Below are 23,109 nucleotides of genomic sequence, written 5' to 3'. Positions count from 1 at the left end.
TTGTGACATTTCATAACGAAGATTTTAAAACAAAATTAAATGTGGGGGGAAATTTGGAGATTTAAAAATCTGCAAAGGCGAAAAGATGATATCAAGAACCCTGTCCCAAAATTTGTTTATATTTGTTTTATGAAAAAAATTGGTGAAATTTTATTGATTTTATTCGGAAGAATTTTTTGAGATGCACATAATGTAATATTACATAAATAATCTGTAACATTTTACTAAAAAATATTTAATCTCGATCTTTGAATATATAACATTTCATTTTTTCATAAGGTAGTTTTCCTCGGTTAAAACTACAAAACAAGTACAAAATTTATTACAATTATTTGCAAAAGACATAATATTTTGTATCTTTTTTCTCAGCAGTTGATTAAGAAAATGATTAAGGACGAACGTAGGAAATATTTTTATCTTAAGAAGAAAAACTTACTAAATATTAGAAATTTAGAAATTATTTACAAAAACTAAAATTATTATAATAATTGTATTATAATAAACTATTTGATTTACAATTTTGATTATAAGAAAAATACAAATTATTATTAATAAATTTGGTAGGTATAGGGGATCCAAATTTTCTGATCCAAGAATACGATTAGTTGTTAGCCTCAGTAGAGAAAGTTGTAGCCACTCCTAACATTAAATACAGACGCTGTTGGATCACCGGTCCTAACATGGAGAACAGACGAGTCTTTGCTACTTTTTCCAAACCGGGTATTTTATTTCCTCCGTATCCATCATATGTGGTGAGCGTTACCCTAACCATCGGGTAGAAAGGCAAGAATTGGGAAGATTAGACACTAAACAACGGTATTCCATCCAAGAGTTTTATATTCCGCAGAATGCATAGCTCTGAACCAAGAGGAAATAGATAAACCGGAAGTTACTGAAAGACGGATACTGAGGAAAATCCTAGGGCCCAAAAAAACTAACGATAGTTGGAAATTAAGGAAGATCGAGGAACTTTACCGAGTTAAATAGAATCACGGAAGCTATACGTAAGTGAAGACTGTCATTCTACGGGTTTCTGATAAGAATGGATTACAGACTTACGAAGAGAATTTTTGACCAGTATAACGGTGACAAGATGACCTTTAAATGGTTCAAGCAAGTTAAAGAGGATCTAAGGATAGCAGGCATAAAAGTGATGGATTTAAAAAACAGAAGAGTGCTTAGGGAAAACATCAGAAAGAGAAAAAGGAAAAGTGCTTAGGGATCCAGAAAGAGAAAAAAAAATATTCTAACCTAAAGTGGTCAAAAGAAAAAAAAGAAGAGACACTGTGAAAGAATGAAGGAGTTTTGGAAAGCTAAAAATACTAACCAGAAATCAACTATTCTATGTGATCCTGCAGTGACCGGTGTCGAAAAAAAAAAAAAATATATATATATATATATAAGTAAACAAAAAGAAATGAAGATATTAATTTTATAGAAAAGCTAATTTTTTTTAATTCACATTTTAGATTTAAAAGTTTTTTTTCAAATTCATCTTTACTTAAGTAAAGAATATATTAAATCAAATGATTTTTCTTTATGTAAGCAAATAAATGAGTAAATTATTTATCTAAATAATAACAAAATTTTGCAAGAATTAATTTAATTTTCAAATTTATAATTATTAGCAAGTTAAATGTTTAGGCTTGCTGTACATTCCGGGGTAAAAATTTAGCAACATTGTTACCAGTTTAATTTTTTCAATATATTTTAAGAAAAAGTAATTTCATAATGAGAAAAAATAAAATTTCTCAAATAATTCAAAAATAAGAAAAATAGTTAATACAAAATGTTTAAAAAATCAAAATCTAAAAATAGATTACATTTTAATTGTTAAACAATCATCATCAGTAAAGTTAAGAAGATGATAATAAATAGGCGATGTTAAGAACTAGCTAAAATAAATAAAATCATTCCAAAAATAAAACTTACAAATGAACTAATATTTAAAAGAAAAATAAACATAAATGCAACAATAAAACAAAAATAGCAATACTTGAAAACTATACAAAAAGGGTAGTATTTAAATTTGCGAAAATTTTTTTTGACATTTTCATGGGTTTTTTGTTTGTTTTTTTATACTATTTTTCATACATATATTTTTATATAAACATTTAATTTCTATAATTCCCTTTAATTCTGATGATGGTTATTTAACAATTGAAATGCGTATTAATTTTAAATGTTTTCTCAATGATTTCTTATCATTTTCTTGTATGAGATTTTATATCAATAAGCATTTATCATATCTCTTCCTTTGAATCTAATTCTTTTATGTCTTTATAAAATTTCATATTGACATATTATTTATAATTTCAGATTTTAACTTATAACTTTAAAAATATAGTTACAATTATGTAATTATGATTTTTGTAATGTAGTATTATAATTATATAATTTTAAAGATTGATTTATTAAAGATACATCTCTTAAATAGATTTTATTAAAGATTTAATGCATATTTTAAATTAAGATGTACTATAATGATGGCAAAAATAATAATAAAATGGATATTCCAAATGCATACATCTATTAATTTCACGATTAATTAATTAAAAAAAAGGATTTACGATAAATTAAAAGGTTCAGATATTATTCTGCAGTTGTTGTTAATGGATTAGAATATTAATTAAAATTCTTCCCTATTTTATATATATGTATATATACATATTTGTGTGTGTGTGTGTGTATATATATATATATATATATATATATATATATATATATGTGTGTGTGTGTGTGTGTGTGTGTGTGTGTGTGTGTAAAATTCCGAAAAGAAATGCCAATAAATCTTATAAAGGACTCTAAAAAATTTATTCATTCGACACACTAACTGGTTACTTAATAATTTATGTGTTGGCAGTTGAATTTTTGTTCTGAAACAAGACTTTTTCTAAACTTTTTTAATTCTAATAAATCACGTGATGTATTTTTACTTAATAATCATTATAACTTTATTTATAAGTTTATTGAAAATTAATCTTAAACCTACAGAATTTTACTTTTTTGGCTCAAATAATTTATGTTATCTAGAAACGTAATCTGGTAGTTATAAATTTCAGTTTTAAAAAAATGATATTGTATTTTGTTACAAAAACAAAGTAGTTTTTTTTAATTCAATTCTATAAATTTATTTACCTTTTTTACTGGTTTGCAGTCATTAATTTTTATTATATTCGGTTATTTTATGAAGTATTTGAATATTATAAAAAGGTATACGCTGCATATTCTCAAAATAAAGCGTAATTTATTTATTTATAAATCTATATAAATATAACTGTACTGTTCCAAACAAATACTTCTTTTTTTTTTCTTTTAATGATTTACATTGAATCTCTTCCTTCTATATTTATATTAAATATAAAATTTTAAAATAAATCAATACATCACTTCTTCCTATAATAGATCTAGTCCAGGTAAATAATATTTAAAATATAAAAAATGCCTACAAGTAATGACTAGATGTAACTTGTAAATTAATAATAGAGAATGAAAACTTATGTTTTCTACTCAAGATTTTCACTAATTTGTCTTTTACTGAAGTTAAAGTTGAAAAAATGGAATTTTCAGCGATTTTTCGTGTTTCTAATGAAAACTCGAATTCCTATCGAAAGAGGTTTTATGGAAAGTTGTAGATCTTTCTAAACCTACAATGTCAGCCGTGAGATTAAAATTCGATAATGTGTTCCTGAGATAATTGTAAAAAACGCCCAATAATAAACGCCCAATAATTGTAAATAACTTTTGCTACTTTATATATATATATATCTTTGATTTTGTTGGAAAATGTGAGATGTTCTTTATAAGTGATCTAAATTTCAGCCCAAAAGAAGATTAGTTAGTTTTTGCAAAATTAAATTTGTTACTCCCAGAGGCGGTCATTTTGCAGGTTTACTCTACCTTAAGCAATCATCCTACTAAGTAATGTTTAGTCGCAAATTATTCTAGTATACTTATATTATTATGTCCAAGAAGATTTTAAGCGAAATGTTCATTTTTAATAAGTTTAAAACGTTTTGAATTAACCTAGATTTTCTCGCGAGCTGCTTCCCCCACCAGTACGAATTGATTAATCATTCAATCACAGCCAAAGTTTTTAGCAGAAACTTTCGAACTTTAACTTTAATTTAACGTTGGTTTAATCTCTTAATGTTAATAGTTATGGCTGCAGTGATTTAAAAAAAAAAAATTATCTCGGTTCCTAGTGGAATAACGATTTTTTTTTAATTCATGAAACATTTCAGCTTTACGAATATTCAAACAGAAAATCGACAACTTCAAATCCTATGGAGATATTTAAAATTTTTATAAGAAAAATCCTACATATTTTTTTTCAAAACATTTTATTTCCTATGATTAGTTTTAGAATTGGTTTTTATCATAGTTAATATACTATACTAGTATAGTTAGTATATTATATTAGTTTACCATTCAATGTAATTTTTAGAGTTTGAACCGATTTTTCAACTTCTCCATCCTTTAACATATTCATCCCCACCGCCAATCAGCTACAATTATCTCCTCTGTATACGCGTGTAATATATACGCGTGTAATTACACATCAAATTTCAAATTTCTAGGCTTAGAAATTTTCATTTTTTAAGTCGCTGTACTTTGTTTTCTTTTTCAAAATGAAAAGGGGTAAACTGGGGTACATGAAGGAAAATCGTATGTTTTTTCAGAATTATAAAATTGTATTATTTACAAAAGATCTTAATGTTTTTACGAATCCTATGTGCTCATTTAATAAATAGCCTACCAGACTGGTGTAGTGTAACCACTAGACCAACCCGGTGGGTTGGTCACAACTGATTTATGACAAATCAATTGTTTAACAGCTGATTTTTTAAGTTGAGAGTTCTTAAGTTCAAATCCTTGTAAAAATTAATTGTTTTTATACGGATTTGAATATTAGACTGTGGATATGGATGTACTTCGGTGGTTGGTGTTCAATTAATCACACAACTCAGGAATGGTCGTCCTGAGACTATAAAACTACACCTCATTTACACGTCATACATATCTAATCCTCATCTCATTGCGACACGGGGGTAGGTTTCTTATTGTTCACTAGTTGAACAGATTGCAAAGTACAGATTAGGAAAAAAAAATAAAAAATAAATCTTATTCTTTTTTTAATTTAAAAATAGAATTTTTATTTTTATTGTAGGTCTCATTAAAAAAAAGTTATATTCTTTGTTACAGGTGAGTGGTCTGAGGTTCGAAACTCAGCTGCGGACGTTGAACCAGTTCCCGGACACGCTGCTAGGGGACCCCGCGAGACGGATCCGGTATTTCGATCCGTTACGCAACGAGTACTTCTTCGACAGGAACAGGCCGAGCTTCGACGCGATCCTTTATTACTATCAAAGCGGGGGCCGCCTCAGACGACCAGTGAACGTTCCATTAGACGTCTTCTCGGAGGAGATCAAGTTTTACGAGCTAGGAGAACTGGCTACCAACAAATTCAGGTCAAATAAAACTGCAACTTAATTTCATGATAATCTTATTGTGTTAATTCTTTTATATTTATTAAAACTTAAGTTTTACATTTATTAAATAGCTCTATATGAAAGTTTCATTGAAAAAAAGTACGATTTTTGATAATTATTAAACACAACATGGGTTGTGTGCTAATAAATCAAACAAGACATAGAATTTCTTGAAAATTATATAACAGACTAGCCTTTTGCATAATGTCCAGTTTCTCTACTATACGCAACTATTTGAAAAATAATAATATGAAGTAAATTTACAGTTATTTCGAAAAATTCGTTGATATTTGTCTAACTTTACCAGCTCACAAACCTTCCTCCTTCGTTCTCTAATATTGTAATTAAACATTCATATTAATAAGTAAATGTTATTTATTTGAAGTTTATCTGTTTTATCGTTCATATTTTTTTATGTTAATTTCCTTGTTATAAACAAATATGTAGATATTCTATTCGGATCATAATATAATTATTTATTATACAATATAAGTGAGATTTTACATCAACAGTAGAAAAAATAACTCTAGCATTTACAAAGAAAGATTATAGGTAACTGTGATCGTAAAATCCAATTCAGAGCATCATTACTACGTAACAAAATTTAAAAAGAATAAATAATTTACAGTCCATATTATTTTTTAAAAAATAATAATGATAATGATCATATAATGATTTAAAACAAGAATTAATAAAATCAATAGAGATAAGATAATAATTTTGAAGGAATTAATAAATATTTTAGTTTGTAAAATAACTACAAATTAAATGAGTATGCAAAACATTTATCTTATCAATTGATGTATAATTTAAAACCTTATTAACAGAATAATACTAACGAAGATCATTCAATTTTATTTTAAATAAATTAGTCAGCAGACCGTTTTTCGTAACCAAAATGTTATGTAAGGCAAAACTAATTACAATGAAATAGGTTTGTATATAAAAATAATTTTATACTTTCTTTGTCGTATAATATATTTGTGACATGATTTATATCGTTTAGATTTCTTTTAATTTATAAAACGTAATCTTTTATTAATCCACGTAATTTTAAATCCACGTGATCTTTTATTCTATCAATCATTCAATATTATATTGATATGCTTCATGAAATACCGTAATAGTTTTCGCAACGAATTACTGTAAAATTTCTCTTGAAGTATGTAATGTGTTTTTTTTAATAAAATTTATACATTTATGGAATTCTTGTACACGGACTCCATCAATTTTTATTTTAAGGATACAAAACAAAGAATTATAGATAATTGAATAATATTTCAAATTTGTATTGTATTTCCTTTTTATTTAGACCCCATCATTCTTTAACATGAAAAAAATTCTCAAAAAAGCTTTCTTGAATAAGAGACATTCTTAGTGAACATATAAAAAATTCTAAATCGGTCAATTTTTCGTGTAAAGATGAAAAAATGAAATATAATTTTCGAGGTCCAAAAAAGAGATCTCTTGAATTTTTTTATATATATATTTATATATATATATATAAATATAAAACAATTATTTTTTTAGAAAAAAAAATCCTTATTTGTAGTTCTTCCAACCTTATTTAATTCCCTTTTCAGAAAAAAAGTTGACAAAGAAAAAATTTAAAAACAAATATTTTACTGTCATTTAGATATTTCGTCCATTTTTCTTCTGATATACATAAATGGAAAAAAATCCCTTTCGACATGCCGGATGGCAAAGGTAGATTTCACTGGTGCTAAATAGGGGATAAAAAAAATGTCCACCTTAAAGTTAAGAAAAGCTTCAAATTTACTCAATACGACAATGATTGAATGTGCAAAAATTTTCATATGTTTAGCATACGATAAGCCCCTCGATTGCAATAGGGTTGGTCATTGCAAAAATTGTTTCAGACAAAAGTTTAAGGTAATGTTAAGAGGGCTAAAGATCACGTTAAACCGATTCGATAGTGTGCCTATTAAGGGAGGTATGATTTTTTGTTTTCGAAACCCCATTTTTTCCACCCCCTGGACCAATGGTAGGTGATATCAAACACTTTATTTAAATACGTTTTAGGCCCTTATCCAAAGAGTAGTAGGAACTTCAAATGAATTCGATATTTTACTTAATAAGAAAGTTATAGCGATATTTTGTTTTTTTCGAAAAAGCCTCCGCATTTTCACCCCCATGGTCCGATTTTGCCCATTAACAAGCTCGACTGAGATTTTGGGTCGTTATATTTTATTTATCAATTTGAAAGTGATTGGCGCAAGATTACGGCAGTTATCGCGTCCACAAGAAAGTGAAATGTGTGTGTGTGTGTGTGTGTGTGTGTGTGTGTGTGTGTGTGTGTAAATGTAAACTTTTGAACTGACACTGGTTTTGGGGTCTGGGGGATGTGAAACCCGAACTAATGTAGAAATTTTCCGGAAGTCGAATCATAGTACCCATTACAATAGGTCTCTTTCTTATGAGATCTACCTAAAAGACCATCAAAACACTTCAAATATGCAAAGATTATTTGGCTTGCAGTTTAAAAATTATATTTAACGATCAGATAAAATTAAAATACCTTACCTTATAATTCCTTCATCTTATAATAATAATATGTAAGGAAATTGCTGTAACCACCACTTGAGCAACCTCCGGGAAGGGAGTGCATTGGACGTCCACCAGTCTTGTGCCCCATCAGGCGTATTCCACCTATGAAACGCACTATCACCGAACTAAAGACGTTCCGTAGACGAAATGAAGGAAAATTATGTCAGGAGAAGAACGAAAATATTTTGCTGATCTCCCAAGGAATAACCCAAGTAAAAAATGTCAAAATCCGATCTACAAAGAATCGAAACGCAATCCCAAACTTCATCCATCTTAAAAATAAATTAAAACAAATCTATAAAAGTCATTAAAATTAAAAACGTACTACATAAATAAAAGACCTTGCAGTAAGAGATTGATGTTCATGCTCTGCAGTAAATAGGGGGGATAAAACGATCCCCTCACAACAACCTTGCGTTCCGTTCCGTTCCAATTAATATATCATCTTTAACTCCATGATAAAATCACAAGATTCAAAAAGTTCATTTTTTTCCGCCAATGCCTTTCTCTATCTACTAAAACTATTTTAAGCCAAAGTTTTTTAATGTAATACAATATTTAGGTTACTTAACACATGAGCAAAATGCTTTTGTTTCATTGAAAACAATTTTAGTACAATAAGTATCCTTTATCATTTAAAATTAATTACTTTTTTCAATAAAAATTCTATCAAAATAAGCGCGCGCGCGCGCACACATTTTTTTAATGAATAGGTGAAATAGTTTTATCCCGGTCAGGCATGGCATTTTCACACACGCTACAAATCATTCATCTCGTATTTTGAAACAATACCTAACGGTAGTCTCGGAGGTTAGATAGTTTTATTTCATATTGTATGATAAATTTCCTTTAATTATTACAAGGTAATACAATATTTACTTAAATTTTATTGATATTAGTTTATTTTAATGATACTTTGTAAAAAAGTAAATCTTTATTATATATTTTTAGTACCCACCTTTTTAAATTTAACAAGACCCGTAAAAGTTTTACATACGATAAATATGTTTGAACTAATTTACTAAAATTATACTTGTGATAAAACATTTTATGAGTAAAAGTTTTTAAACATGTTTGGAATGGCGTACTATGTCTCTTCGTAACGTTTTCATTTTTGCTGTAAATAATTTTTTTCATTTGTTATTTGAGTAGTTTTATTATTTCTAATCATACACTTGTTTCACATTCGTTTTCTTTTAATATCTTAATCTGGAATCCTTGTATTCATTAATTTACTAATTTTAAATTAAATTAATCTTAAGTAATTGGATAATTAATGCGTATGTTCTATTAACCTTGATCTTTAACAGAATTTTATTAAATATTAATCACTTCTGCATCACAACTTAAATCCTCTTCATTATAAAATTTATCAATCTGCCTTCTTGAAAACGTTACCATATTAATACCACATTTCAGCAGTGTCGTTTATTTACATTTGTAAATTTTTTACTATTTATAATCTAATAAGATGAATTTAATTTCCACGAAATTTCTTTTCGTAAATATATTTTTAAAACAATTAAATTGTTTCTCTGCATAAAATTCTGCAATTAAATACTTTATTCTGACTTAGATATTTATTCTACTTCTTTTGTATGTTTTATTCTGCGATCTAATTAAAAAATCTGATGTGAATACTACAAGACTTCCTTGTGCACCTATTAAATTACATATACACATTATTTTTAAAATGAAAAGTTTATAAAATTTTATTTCATTAATAACTTCTGCTATTTCTTCATTTTTTTTTATTATCGACTTATTTATTATAAAAGTTTTTTTTTTACAATCAGACGTTAATAATTGTTAATAAATCAATATATTTAAATTTAAAAAAAAAAGTTAAAAAAAAATTCGGATTTGAACGATTTGCCTACCCCTTGCAAGATATTTCATTATTTAAACTTTTATTTGGCTGTAACTGTGGAACCAATTAAAATAAGTACCACTTATGATATATCGTTCAAAAGCTCTCAATGAGGGCTTATTATTGTAGTTAAGAAAAAGTCCAAAATTCAATTTTTTTAATTTTTGGGCTTTTTTTGACACTTTTGTTCCAGTCGATTGCAACAGAAATGGGAAGTGCATAACTCGACGTTATAACAGTCCTCTAAATCCAAAATTTCAACATCCTACGGTTAATCGTTTTTGAGTTATGTGAAATACATACGCACAGACGTCATGCCGAAACTAGTCAAAATGGATTCAGTGATGGTCAAAATTGATATTTCCGTTGAAATCTGAAAACTGAAAATTTTTCTCGATTACAATACTTCCTTTACTTGGTAAGGAAGTAAAAAAACTGTTTAAATGTTTTTATGTAATCTTTTTTGTCTTGTATAAGCCTCGAAGCTATAAGCGGTAACGGTTATTGGGTGGAACTCAGTTTACTTTCAAAAAATGCTATAGCTTTTTTAAGAATGAAAAGCATTTTTTCATTCATCGACTCGAAAGCATAAATACATATCAGGAAGCCCACAAAAATTCAAATGATATTCTCAGTCCTACAAATTGCATCTTAATTATTTTCATCGTAGGACTTACAGTACAACAAACAGTATTATTATGTACTACTTTTTTTGTAATATTTTAACTTTTATTATGTTTTTATTTATTTTATTTACTCAACATGAAAATTTAACTGCTTTACCATTTTTAACTAAGATTTTCAATTTTTTTCTATTTTGTATATGTCTTGATACCATAAAGAATCGCTCTCCAGTTCAACTGGACAATACTCTAATCCCTGATGTCAACTCGGTACAGTACCTAGGGTTATAGCTATATCGTCGATTGACCTGGAAGGATCACGTCGGAGAGAAAAGGTTTCAAATGAATACTAATCTTACACAAATGTACTGGCTTGGTAGACGGTCTCATTTGTCCCAGTCGACTCAATCGTTGCTGTGTAAGGTTTTCCTGAAACCAATACAGAAGTATTGGTAATTGCACAAATATGGGAGACTAGTTGCAATGGTACCTTTGAGAAATCATCCAACGGTTTCAAAACAAGGTGCTCAGGATGGCAGAGGAATGATATCATGGTTCGCTAGGAACGATGAGACACACGGGTATCTTAGGTTGTCTCGTGTTCGTGAGGAAATACGGAGGACCAGTAGGATCTATACATCTAAGCTTGACAAGCACGTAAATCATCTGGCACTGAATCTACTTGACAATGGTGACGGAATAAGATGATTGAGGAGGTTCTGGACCTCACTGATCTTTGAGGACATGTGGATGATCGTTGGAGTGCATAACCCGTGGGGTGATATTGTGGTTATTATGTCAAAGATAATTTAAACTTTAAGAATCTATGCTGGAGTTTGACGTATGTTGAAACTAGTGGTTGACTCTGATTCGGCGGTCTGATTCTCTGCTTAGAATTCGATGTCTTTATTGTTTTGTGACTCAATTGTTTTTATCTGGCTTTAATATTTGTGACTTTATTTGGATAACATTAATACATTAATGTTTGTGACTATTATTTATTTATTTAACTTTATTATTTGTCATCTGTTGTCTTGTTTTTGTTAACTTATTTCTTCATGAGATTTGACGTATATTATTAATATTTTATTTCAGGTGTGCTACCTTGACACGTCACTCTTAGTCAAAGGTTTTACGTATGGTTTCAATCCTATTGGCATACGATTTTAAAAATGAATTTCTCAAAAAAAGTATATGTGCGTGCGTGTGTGTGTGTGTGTGCACTCAACTTCTTTAACGGTATTTCGAGAACTAAGCAACCATTTAATCTAAAAATATTGGAACATTAATTTTCATGAAATGGGAAAAAATATTATGTTTTAACAGTGGCCAGCTCAAAAAATAATAATTTTCTATTGATAATGTTTATTATATTTCCTATTAAAATAGGAAACAATTACCAGTAGGTAATTGATTAAATAATTGTAAAAATATCCAGGTTTTTTTTCTATAAATTCTATTTAATTAGACTTTTAAACCCGTAAACGTTGATTTAAAATGTGCTTTTTTTTAATATTAAATTACAGGATATATAAAAAGTACATAGCAAACATTTTTTTACATCAATATTTATTTGAACATCAATTTAGTAATACTATTAGCAATTATATATATATATATATATATATATATATATATATAAGATCTAACACTGTTGGTGAGTCACACTACTCTGAAATGTTCAGTTGTAGAAAATATATAAGGTAAAAACAGAAACGAAAAAGAAATTGGTTTAAATATTGTTCATTTTCTTCGACATTAAACTACATCACATTTATCTTTTAAAATCTGAAACTACTATTATTGAGACAATGACATAAATTTAACCCCAACTACTTAATAAACTTCCGTAATTTGTAACCGACCATCCGAAATCCCTAATTTCCATAATTTTTTTAATTAGAAGCACTAATAATAGTCAAATAGTATTTATGAACGACACTCCCTTAATATTACCGTAATTTGTATTTATTTTTTTCAAAACTTTCTACTTGAGCAATGGTTAGAGTTATTATTTATGTTTGAATACTGAAACCAACGATATCTTCGACAGCAAAGTCTTTCACTTTAAATATGACTTTTTTTTCTTTTTTTTAACCTTCAGGACCAACATTAGGTACTGCATCAGAGGATGAGATGAATAATCATTCATCTCGTTTCACACACGCTAGATTTGTAGCGTGTGTGAAAATGCCATGCCTGACCGGGATTCGAACCTTGGACTTCCGGAAGAAAAGCCGAGACGCTACCACTGCGCCACGGATAATATGACTTATTAGTGTATATTTGTTTAAAATGTTTTATCAGTTCATATAAATATTATTTCTTTGATGTAGCTCTTACACCTACTTATTGATTTTACTATAACTGTTGTCATTATTTGCAATTTCCGCTCTATCTAAGCGTTAATATTATTTTTTTACTTTTTTATTTACTTTAGTTTTATTGTGCTTTTGTTGGTATATATATATATATGTATTGTTTATTTTTGTTGAATACATCATTGGTTTATCCCCCCCCCCACCCAGATCTCAATTCGCAATTAAGCATTTACTCAACTCTAGGAGGTACCATCGCTTCAAACTACCTCCTCGGGAACTAACGTTCCCCCCAAGTACCCGGGGCTCGGTCTTTTAATTATACGCCATGCTTCTACATGGGTGGACTTCTTGGAGTGGGGGATTCCTTGGAGTCCACCGGGACTCCGGTCTTGACGCCATGCCTCATATGAGGAACCCCAAAGGGATCCCCATCGGGACTACGAAACTTGGGACTGTTGTTGAATAAAAACAAGTTATTTATAAATCCTACAATTTAAATGTTATAATACTTTAAAATATAGTATACAAAAACCCAAATTTCTTTATAAATGTAAAAACTCAAAACTTTTCCATTTAAAGTGAACACTTTGAGAAATACATCTACACCTTTTTTATTTACACAGATATTTAATTCTAACTGCTAAGAGAAGCAACTCTGTAGATTTGATTATAAATTTCATGTTTGTTTTATGTCCGCTTTATTATCTATTTAATCAAAGTGCCGAAGCGCCTAATGGCGAATCCCATTCATAGCGCAATAAGCACATCTCTGATCTTTCTTTGTAATATATGGAAATATTTCTTTATCAAATACTACTTATTTTTATCATTTTCTCTTCCCCTCAAAGTGTTCTTTCCAACATTTCAGACGAATATCTACTACAGCAATATTTGTTCTTTCACTGTCTCTTCCCGTATTAAATTACACGTTATAGTGTCTCCAAATCTTTCCTTATCATAAAATGAATTTTGATTACTTAAATAGTTCAAAAATTTATTTTCTTTAAGGTGGCTTTTGAAAACTATTACTATCATACTTTTTATTACTCTGCTTTAGAGCACGTAGTAACCATCCAGTTCCTCTAAAACCAAGCTAAATTTCAGTTTTTCTACAGTTAAAGAATTCCCTTCAGTGATTACTACCCTCCCTTGGGATGTCTTCCTTAATCCACAGATCTAGAACCCTACTCCCATGGTTTTAAAACTCCCTTAGTTTCATCACGAAATCCTTTTGTCGTCTCCACTTGGTCCGCAAATAACATACTACTCAGTAGAAGTAAGTTTAACTTCTTTACTTCTGTATTTTCCCCTCTAATTTTTCAGATTAAAAAATATTTTCTTATTTACCTAGTAGCAGATTTCCACGTTTTATTATTAACATTACTTTCTGCATCAGAGAATTATTTGTCTCTAGTGATTAAGTTATTAATTATCGACCTTCACACTTTTTCGAATTTTTTCGTTATCAATTTTATAGCTATTTTTTAACTGTTTTTCTCAGATCTGGATAAAATTCCATTAAGTTACGTATATCTTCTAATCTTAAAAACATGAAAACCCTTCACTCAACACCCTTTATTCCTGTTTAGCTCCCGAGAATTACCGTTCAGGTATTACTTCAGAGGATGAATGAGAATGATATGTATGAGTGTAAATGAAGTGTAGTCTTTTACAGTCTCAGTTCGACCATTCCTGAGATATATGGTTAATTGAAACCCAACTACCAAAGAACACCGGTATCCACGATCTAACATTCAAATCCGTATAAAAGTAATTGCCTTTACTAAGGCTTGAACGCTGGAACTCTTGACTTCCAAAATCCCCCAAATCAGCTGATTTGGGAAGACGAGTTCACCACTAGACCAACCCGATGGTTGACTCAACACTTACCTTTTTAATATTTAGCCACATTAACAAAGGTTAATGTGGCTAAATATTAAAAAGATTACTGTTTTATGATTTTTAAGTACCGATTCTAGAGTTAATATTATAATCATCTTAAAACAGAAGGTATTAGTCTAAATTCCATGGTTGTAAGTTAAATAGTCTTAATAAATAGAATCCTATAAAAACGTATACGTTTTTATGTGCACAATACTTTTTACAGCAGTAAAGAACACATTTTTATTAATATCATTATTTCAAAAAGAATTGGAGAATACTGTAAGTGAATTAAGTATATTTTTCTACCTCATCTCATTAATCCATACAAAGACAACTTATTTTTCATTTATCACCGACAACCACAGAAAAATACTGAACCATCATTAGAAATTTTAACTATATTCATTAATTTAAATATAATATAATATAACGTTCATATCAATCTATGTCAGTATCGACTTTTTCAAACAGTTATTATTCGTTTTATCAAATTTAAGGGTGATTTCTACCTCACACATTGAAATTAAAATTTGGTTCTCAAATTATGTTACTGTGTAACCTTCTACTTTCCAATCTGTGTAATGGTACCAGACTTTAGATAAGAGCTATGCGTAAAAATATTGAAGCTGTAATTCTTGCTGGACCAATAGCAGGAGAAATTGCGTTTATTCTTCGACATTTCAATTTAAACGTTTACAATTCCCCATCAGAGTTATTTTGCTATTATTGTTAACAAGTCTTCAAACCAAACTTTCAACCAGGTTGGAGTGGATCTCCGTTCAGAGTGTTTCTTCCACGGCCAGTTACATGTAGGATTTTTGAGAACTGGAAATACTAACATCTAAATAATCTTGATACCAACAGGTGACAAACCAAGAAATATAATTTACCTAGAAATTCTATAGTTTTATTATTTTAGTGAAATGTTGTTATTCATCAAAATTTATCTATTCTATTCGATAAGTTGAAAATAGCGATTATTCTAAGAGCAACAGCTAACATAAAATTATTAAAAAAATTTCCAATTTTTTTGAAGTTCTATAAGCATATAGCGCCGGCGAAGCCGTGACGAGGAGTATTAGTCATTAATCTTTCATTAAGAACAGTAATAAAAGTCTTCCTTTCATCACACAGATTTTAATATATAAATTTTATTTAAAATTTAGATTTATAATATTAACAATAATAAATAAATAAATTTAACAGAATAGATAAACAAAACCGAAAATAATTCTCTTCTGGAAATCACTCAGTACTGTATAAACTTAAGCAATCGTTAAGTGATAGCATAATTATATAAGCTTTAGGAAGAGTTGTTTAGTGGCAAGAATACTATGCAAACTGTATATCTTACGCCTTGTAATAGACAGTCGGACAGAAACTATGCTATAGGTTGTATCTACCATTGCTTACTTTTTAGTACTATTATTACAACACATTTACTTTATACTGCAGATTTCTGCTTAACACATTGTCTTTCCGGATGAATTTGAGGGTTAGACCGTTTCATTCTTAATAACACTAAAACTTTAGAATGATCTTATGTTTATTTTTTATATTTTTATTCACTTTTCTATTTATGTTTTATTTAGTACAGTGTACATAAATATATTTCTTTAAACACAAATTTTTATTGATATACTTAAAATCGTGCAATATTTGATCACTCTGTTTTTGGTAATTATATTTTATCAATGTTTTAATGTAATTAAAACGATTGGTTTTAATTAATTTAAACATTTCCTTGCCTAAATTATGAAAAGTACTAAATTTTTTTTTATATAAATTTAAAAATAACCTCTGAAATAGAAATTTATTGGAAAATGGTTGATAACTCTAATATAGTTAATTCAAAAAACTCAATCCAGGTGAAGACTACAAAAAAAATGAAACTTATTATGAAGTTAAATGTTCCATAAAGATATTTTTAGAATTTTGTTTATATTTTTTCCAACGGCAAAAAATTTGATTTAAGTTTTAAATAGAATAATTAAGTTTTAGATATTATCACTGGAGTGCATGACCGTGGGATGATACAGTGGTTATTATGCCAAAGACAGTTATTTTATACTTTAAAAATCTATACTGGAATATGACATAATTATATAGAAGCTAATATTGACTGATTCGGGAATCTGATTCTCTGCTAAAAATTCGGTATCTTTTTTATTTCGTAATTCTATTCTTTTTATCTGACTTTAATATTTGTGATTCTACTTGGATGACTTTGATGTTTTTGTGACATTATTATTTGTTATCTTTATGTTTGTTTTTGTTATTGCTTCGTTTATGTCATGAGAGGTGATGCATATTATTAATATTTTATTTAAGGAGGGCTATCTTTGGATGATCTCTTGACAAGTTATTCTTAATCATAAATTTTTACTTATAGTCGCAATCTTTTTGTCGAACGATTTTAAAAATAAATTGCTCAAAAAAAGTTTTAACAAATATTTTTTTCTTAACCTTTTTGAAAAAAAGTTTGCATCGGTTAATAAAAAAAAATGAAGAGGATTTTGAAATAAGATAATGACACTGTTGGACTATAATCACACTTGGTTTTAATCATTTTTATGAAATGATTTATTAATCTTCAACTCAACGACAGAGATATAGCGCACCCAAGGGTAGCATCCAAAAAATAAATTAAAATATATATATATATATACATGTGTGTGTGTTTATTTATTTAAAATGACCGCCATTAATTTCAAAACAGCGGCCATGTCAATTTTTCAGTCCTTTATAATTTGGTAATTCTCAGTTGTATCATATTTGTTTTATATCAAATATGTTAACCAGTTTATTGTGAATAAAATTACACTTTAGTTTTGAAAATCGGTTGACAAATAACTAACTTATGACAGAAAATCGACTTATGACGTAATATTTTGCCAGATTTTATCTCCTCCTCTATTAAATGAGATAATTGGTTTATAATGCTAAGTGATTTACTATTAATTAATTATTTACATTTATTATTAATATATTATTTCTTGAATTATTTTCAAAGTATATAATACATTTTTCAAGATAAAAGTAATAAAATTTATTACCTGAGATCATCCAATGATTTTACTTCAAAACAACATTAATTAAGATCATTTTAAGATAGCCAACTTTATTTTTAAAATAGCAGTATTTATTACGATTGTTTTGAAAGTCAATCAAAGGAAACTTTTAAAGTGACCACCATTAGAAATTACACAAGTTTCTACTCTTCTTTTGAGAAGCAGTCTTACATTTAGGTCTTCAATACTTGATGAGGAATAAAAAATATAAAAAATAAGAAGAATAAAAAATATTTTTGTACATGACCCCCAAATATAGAAATCAAAGGGTTTAAATCGCACGATCGGGCAGGCTGCTATACTGGCCCACCGTAACCTATCCATTTTTCAGGAAAGATTTCTTACAGGTGATTGAATTGTGCTGAGCATCATCATAGTAAAACGGTATATTTACTCTTACATTCAGAGGTATGTCTTCCAACAAATCTGAAAGAATTTTCATAAAATGTTTGAGGTAATTTCCTCCATTTAAACAGTTTGGTAGAATCACTAGACCTAATAGATAATTAACAATACCTACCCATATATTTAGGGAAAATCGTTTTTGATGGCTGTTCAGGAAGAAAACGTGCGGATTCTTCTCACTCCAATACACTGGTTGTGAAGCTTTTACAACAGCTTCCCTACTGAATGAAACAAAGCTTCATCTATGAATAAAGTTCTTGTGGTGAAGAAGGGTTCTTTAATAATCTAGCTTTGAAACCAGTTACAGAAGCCAGTCCCTAGGGATAATCATTAGTCAACCCTACACGTTGAAAGTTTAAAATAATAGTAAAATAGTTATTTTAGTAAAATAATACATTTAATAGCGTAATAAATCAAGTATCTGATTTAATAGGGGGGAGATGAAATCTGGCAGAATATCATGATATAAGTTGATTTTCTCTCATAATTTGGTTATTTATCATCCGATTTTCAAAAATGAGGTGTCATTTCGTGTTTAATAAAACCCTTAACATATCTTATAAAATTGAGGATTACCGAAATATAAATGATTGGAAAATTGGCATGACCGCTATTTTTTTAAATTTCTGAACGTATTTACACTGTAATTTTTTATTTATTAGACAATCGGTGTAAATGTGTATACCAAATATTACTGTGACTCAAAAAACTGATCTTAAAATACAGATTTTTCATTAATTAACTCATAACGGTGGACAGAAGGAAACGAAGGGAAAATCGACATCTTTTCATAGGACATTTTGACACGTAGAATCCGAAAGTGTATACTTGGCTCACCATTTTAGGTACATTATATTTAAAAATTAGTTTGAATATTATTAATCCAAAGTAATTTTAGAATGTTTCTGTACAAAATAAATCCTACTTTTTTCTTTCATGAAATGTCTTTTTTATTAAGTTATCAATACGGTATTTTTATTGCAGAAATTTTTGAATGAATTAAGCTTTAAAATGTTATATCATTTTTTTAAATGAATCATTCCATTTCCTTCTCGATATGTAACATGCTGAATATTACACTTTCTTTTTTCAAACGCAATCCTAGTTAACTATTTTGTAAAATATTTATTATTTATGTTTATGCTATTTATGGTTTATCTGATGTTATACTTTCAGTATTCCTTTATATTCAAAAAATAAACTTATAATTTTTCTACAAATTTTCTTTTTTCGCTTACTTGCTAAATATGTTTAACCTTTAATTTCTCTTGTGTTTGTACACTTTTTTCGACATATAAATATTAATTAATAGAATTTGTTCATATGTAACAATATTAATTCTACTTAAATTTTCTTTTATTTTCTCAAATTTCCTGAAATATTTTTTATTTCAAATCACTTCTACTTTAATTTTTATTGATTATAATCAACGTTAAATTACGATTTAAGCATTTAAATTATGGCAGTAGAAGAACAGAATCGACTTTATTCTTGATATGAAAAAAAGGAAAATTTTCTTTAAGATTTGTTTTAATTTTATTTTTTTCCGTTAAAATATGTCTATTAATAATCATCCTGACTGGATAAATTAATAAACCTAGTACGAAAAAATCTACTTTTAATTTTTTTTTCTGAATTTCATTATGAGAGAGTAATTGGCAAAAATCTGTTTTTTTTCAATAAGGGTGGCCCATTTGTAAATATTTCAACTGAAGATACAGCAGACATTAATAAGATTTAAATCGGTATGTCTGGTTAAAATAAGTTAATTCTGAATGTTTAGTTACAACAAGTTATGCCGTCATGCGTAATTCCGTACAAACAGAACAACACAGACGCAAATCGAAATAATGAATACAAATTGAAATAAACAAAGTCATTGAAGCAAAAGCCCTTTTTTCAGTTTTGTATGAAAATCTAGATTTTACAAGAAAAATAAACCTCATCTAAGTTGTTTACAGACGGAACTTTAATTATATACATATTACATAGCTAACGAAAAAAGTCTTGCTGTAATATTTCTTCTTACTATGGAAATTGGGGTATAATAATTGTTTTCTTTAATCTCTGACATCTCTGACATACCAAATTTTTATGTGTTAAACAGAAAGTTTAAAACAATCTATTTTATAAACTTATTCCTGAGAAATTTGTAGTTATCATTCAGAGAATATAATTTAGTCACTTATCGGAGAAATGAGGCAATGAGTAATAAGTCAGTGAGAGCTTTTATATATAAAAGAGAACATTTTTTTAAGTGAGAATCTTTTCCTCATAAACTGATAATTTATTAAAACTCAAAATTTTTTATTTTAAAATTAAAATATATCTAAACTACTTTTAAATAAAATCTCCACCGATATCCAAGTATTTTTGAGATCGGCAGACAAATTTAATGATTCCTTCGTTGAAAAAACTACCCCCTTTTTCTTGAATCATTTGCTGACATTTGAAGGACGTTATCGTCGCTCTCCATTCGTTTATCGCTTAAAGATTCCTTTAATTTTTGGAAAAGATTAAACTCAGATAAGGCCAGATCTGGAGAGAATGAAAGATGTTATTATCTAGTAACAATATAATTATCTAATAACATGTTCCATGGAACATGTTATTATCTCCCATTGAAATTTTATAATTGTTTAGAGGAATTTGAGGATAGAGGTTTTTACGCAACAGACACATCTCCTTAGTAGCAGGCTATAGTAACGGTTTTGTATAGCGTGCTGTAACTTTTTTTTAAAGTTTTGCACGCATTTCTGGTATGGTGATTTCTCTTTAAGACAGATAGTCAATCTGAAGAATGCTTCTCCACTCCCAAAAATTATTAGTGAAAGACGGAGTTTCAGATATTGTTTCATCATGCACGCCATTTCTTTTTTCGTTAAATAATCGATACCATTTCTGTATTTTATGTTGTTCATCGTACCTTCTCCACACATTTCAACTAGCTACCGATAAATTTCAGTCGGTCGATTTTTTTTTTTTTTTTTTTGTATTTGGTAAAGAATTATCTATTTTAATGGGTGGGATCGATGATCAATTAATGGAATGCTTCTGAAAAGCATTTTTCTTTCTATTTTTTTTTCTTTTAGCCTCCGGGACCACGTTAGGTATTGCTTTAGAGGATGAGATAATATGGCAATTTTGTAGCTTGAGAAAATGTCATGCCTGATCAGGATTTGAACCGGGAACCTCCGGATGAAAGGCCTAGACACTATCACTCGCGCCATGAACGCCGGCTCAAAGAAGCACTTCTTTCGGCCGGTTTAATGCTAACTGACAGTGTCATAAAACAATTTAAGATACATTCCCAACCAGACTGCATTCCAGAGTTAAATTATGTTAATCATAATATGGTTGTGTAATATAAAGAAGGTTACTAGCACCTTATCTTACCATTCCTCATAGCATTCTTTTTCCCATGGGATTCCCCAGAACCTTTGAATTCCCGTTGCATTCATTTCCTTTTAGATTATCTATAATTTTTACTCTTATCCGGCCTCTCTTCTTTGCAACTTCTACTGATCCTTCCAATCAACACTTCCCTATGATATGTCCTTAAGTCCCAGCCAACTGGCTTTCTACTATTCTGAACTTTTATTCGTTAAACTTATTTCCTCGTTCACTCTCCTTGTCATTTTATTTTTTTTCACGCTTTCATAAGTATATTTGTATATATACATATATAGATTTCATTTATACTTTATAGGTTTTAAGTGTTTAGTAAATATTATGTTAATTTTTTTCTTATAGCTTTAATCACGGAACTTTAATATACAATTTCATTTTTTTCGCACTTAACGCGATTGTTATTTAAATGGTTATACCTTTTTAAATGTACGGCGAGGATTTACTTTTAATGAGAAAAAACGTATTAATTGAATTACATGCTAAATGTATTAAATGTAAGAAATTAAAAAAAATAAATTATTCTTTTACTTTTATCTGATAAGTTAGTTGTACTGTATAATAGGAATGGTGAATAGTAAGTACACTGTAAATTGAGAGTAGGTGGATTTTCTATCAAGGTTAGCGAAAATATTTTACGGTAAATTTAACATTGAAGTAATATTATGCCATTCACGTATACTGTTTGTATAAAAGAGAACAGTGTAATTCTTACTCGGTTATGATTAATTCATTTTCTATTCACTTTCAATTTCATTACTACACGTTCATTTAATGGTAACATTACGTTTAATGTTATCATGTAAATGTTTAAAAAACGTAAATGTAAACGTTTATAAACGTATAAAGATATCTATAAACGTTTACATATGTTAGATATATATTCAATGTCTTTTCCTTATATTTTTTAACGTTTTAACATTAGCGCTACACTTTTTTAACGTTTACGTTCGCTGTTTAATTTAATAAACTTAATTATTTTTTACTTTAATCATTAATTCGTTTATCTTTAGATTTATATTTTATAAATATAACTTCTATTTTATTCATGTTATATAAGTTGGATTTCAATTCATAATAAATTAGCATATCTTTCGACGCGATTTAGAAAGCTCAGTTGATCCGCAGAGCGAGAATGGATTGCTGAAATGGCGACTGGCTTTTTACTACCTAAGTAATGGTACTTTCGAGGCACACTATTTCCTCTATTATTACCAATGAAAAAAATACTTTAAACAACTAAGGTAAAACGTCTGCTAGTCTAAATGTTCATGCTCTTTAAATTTTGATGAGTCGTACTCACAAAGTACGACTTGTGTGGTAAATTATAATTACCGTATAGGTTGGTATACTTACACTTTTATCGAATTCGCTCATTATATTATAAAATCCCATTTCGTAGTCCTTGACGTACTTGATAGCTTTAAAAAATAAAGGCTGATATCCTCCTTCTATTGTTGCACAGAT

At 28.4% G+C, this 23,109-nt stretch overlaps 1 protein-coding gene across 1 annotated transcript in view; it reads left to right on the top strand.

Annotated features, from left to right (window-relative positions):
* Window positions 1-23,109, top strand: part of Sh (Potassium voltage-gated channel protein Shaker) — a 257,042-nt gene that overhangs the window by 121,651 nt on the left and 112,282 nt on the right. The window contains exon 3 of the mRNA XM_075374155.1: window positions 5,206-5,471. Within this exon, the coding sequence (XP_075230270.1) occupies window positions 5,206-5,471 (266 nt within the window). The remainder of the gene's footprint in view (window positions 1-5,205; window positions 5,472-23,109) is intronic.

This window comes from Lycorma delicatula, chromosome 8, assembly GCF_047948215.1.
Source record: "Lycorma delicatula isolate Av1 chromosome 8, ASM4794821v1, whole genome shotgun sequence".
NCBI lineage: Eukaryota > Metazoa > Arthropoda > Insecta > Hemiptera > Fulgoridae > Lycorma > Lycorma delicatula.
Note: the sequence above shows the minus strand (reverse complement) of the source record. Positions and strands in the feature narration are given on the sequence as shown.